The following is a 1,461-nucleotide window of genomic DNA, read 5'->3' on the forward strand; positions in this document are numbered from 1 at the left end:
CAGCAGCTGGCAGCTCTAGGTGGGAAAGAGCTGGGGGCTTGTTCCAGCCCCGCGGCCTCAGCGGTGGCACAAGAGGGGCTGGCTCTGCCTTGCCCCCATGGCAGTGCTGGCAGCTCCTGGGCAGGTGCCCATCCTGATGCCTCTGCTCTCTCCCCAGGTTGTACCTGAGTCTGGTGCTTGGGAATGTGAACGTCACGCTGCTCAGCAAGCAGGCCAAGTACGCCCTCCCGCTGCCGCCTGGCTTGGGGTCCCCTTGTCACCCCAAACCAGCAGCTCCTCCTGGGCTGAGCTGCCGCATGGGTGGACGTGAGGCTGCTGTGACCTGCCTGGCGCGGATTCACCTCCCGGCCGTCCCCGCATCCTGCCCCAGAATCAGCGGAGTCCTCAGTCCCTCCTTACACTCCTGCCACCAGGAGAGACAGACTGCTGCAGCCCCTGGCGAGCCCCCTCCTCTTCCCTGGGCAAACACCAGTGGCCAGTCTGGGCCAACGAGAGCCCCCCATGCTGGGATGCTCATGCCAGGGGTGCCCATCCAGGAGCCCACGCCCCCCTCTCAGTTCCCCAGGCCTCTCCATGAAGAGCTGAGCAGGAACCAGCCTGCCCAGCTTCCCAGAGCCCTGGGGGCCACCCGCCAGCTTGGCGTGGTTTGGGATGTCTCGAAGCTGTCTCACCTGTGTGACCACAGCCGGCTGTCCTGTCCTTTCCCAGGGGGTTTTCCTGAGCACGTCCCAGGGAATGTCACTTTTGTCCAGCCGGGTGGGAGGTGGGACGGGAGAACGCAGACCCTCTGAGCCTGTCCTGTGCTTCCCTGCAGATTTGCCTATAAAGATGAGTATGAGAAGTTCAAGCTCTACCTCACCATCATCTTGCTCATTGTCTCCTTCTCCTGCCGGTTCCTCTTCAACTCTAGGTGAGTCTGTCTTGGATGCTGGGCAGAGATCTGCTCCCAGGGCCCCTGTGTCCTCTCTCCCATCCTGAAAGGTCCAGAGCTGCACAGGAGACCCCATCAAAGGATCTGGCCACTGCCCGGGAGGTGGGGTGGCTCCTGTGGCTGCTGCGGTCTCACTGTGGCCGTGCTGGGAGGTGGAGAAGCAGGTCCCTGCCCTCAGGGCATCCTGTCCTGGTGACTGTCCCAGTGCCCGTGCCCCCAGCGCATAGGCTGTGGCTCTGCTGCCTCCTTCACACGCGCTTTGTTTCCCACCAGGGTGACAGACGCTGTCTTTAACTTCCTCCTGGTGTGGTACTACTGCACCCTCACCATCCGCGAGAGCATCTTGATCAACAACGGTTCCAAGTGAGTCCCCCGGGCTCAGGGACGGGGGGTGCTGCGTGTCGGTCCCTCACTGCAAGGCCGGGGAGTTGGGACCCACCACGTAGCTCCCTCCTGCTCGGGGTGTGGAGCAAACCCTGGAACGAGCTGTAGGAGCGGGGCAGAACTCCCTGAGTGTGGGAGGGTGGAGC

At 63.2% G+C, this 1,461-nt stretch overlaps 1 protein-coding gene across 1 annotated transcript in view; it reads left to right on the forward strand.

Moving 5' to 3' along the window:
* Window positions 1–1,461, forward strand: part of LOC104499815 (transmembrane protein 120A-like) — a gene marked incomplete at both ends in the record, with an annotated part of 3,572 nt that overhangs the window by 1,065 nt on the left and 1,046 nt on the right. Inside the window, 3 exons of the mRNA XM_010143376.1 lie at window positions 158–217; window positions 815–910; window positions 1,205–1,294. Of these exons, the coding sequence (XP_010141678.1) occupies window positions 158–217; window positions 815–910; window positions 1,205–1,294 (246 nt within the window). The remainder of the gene's footprint in view (window positions 1–157; window positions 218–814; window positions 911–1,204; window positions 1,295–1,461) is intronic.

The sequence above is a fragment of the Buceros rhinoceros genome, unplaced genomic scaffold, assembly GCF_000710305.1.
Source record: "Buceros rhinoceros silvestris isolate BGI_N320 unplaced genomic scaffold, ASM71030v1 scaffold34580, whole genome shotgun sequence".
Taxonomy (NCBI): Eukaryota; Metazoa; Chordata; class Aves; order Bucerotiformes; family Bucerotidae; genus Buceros; species Buceros rhinoceros.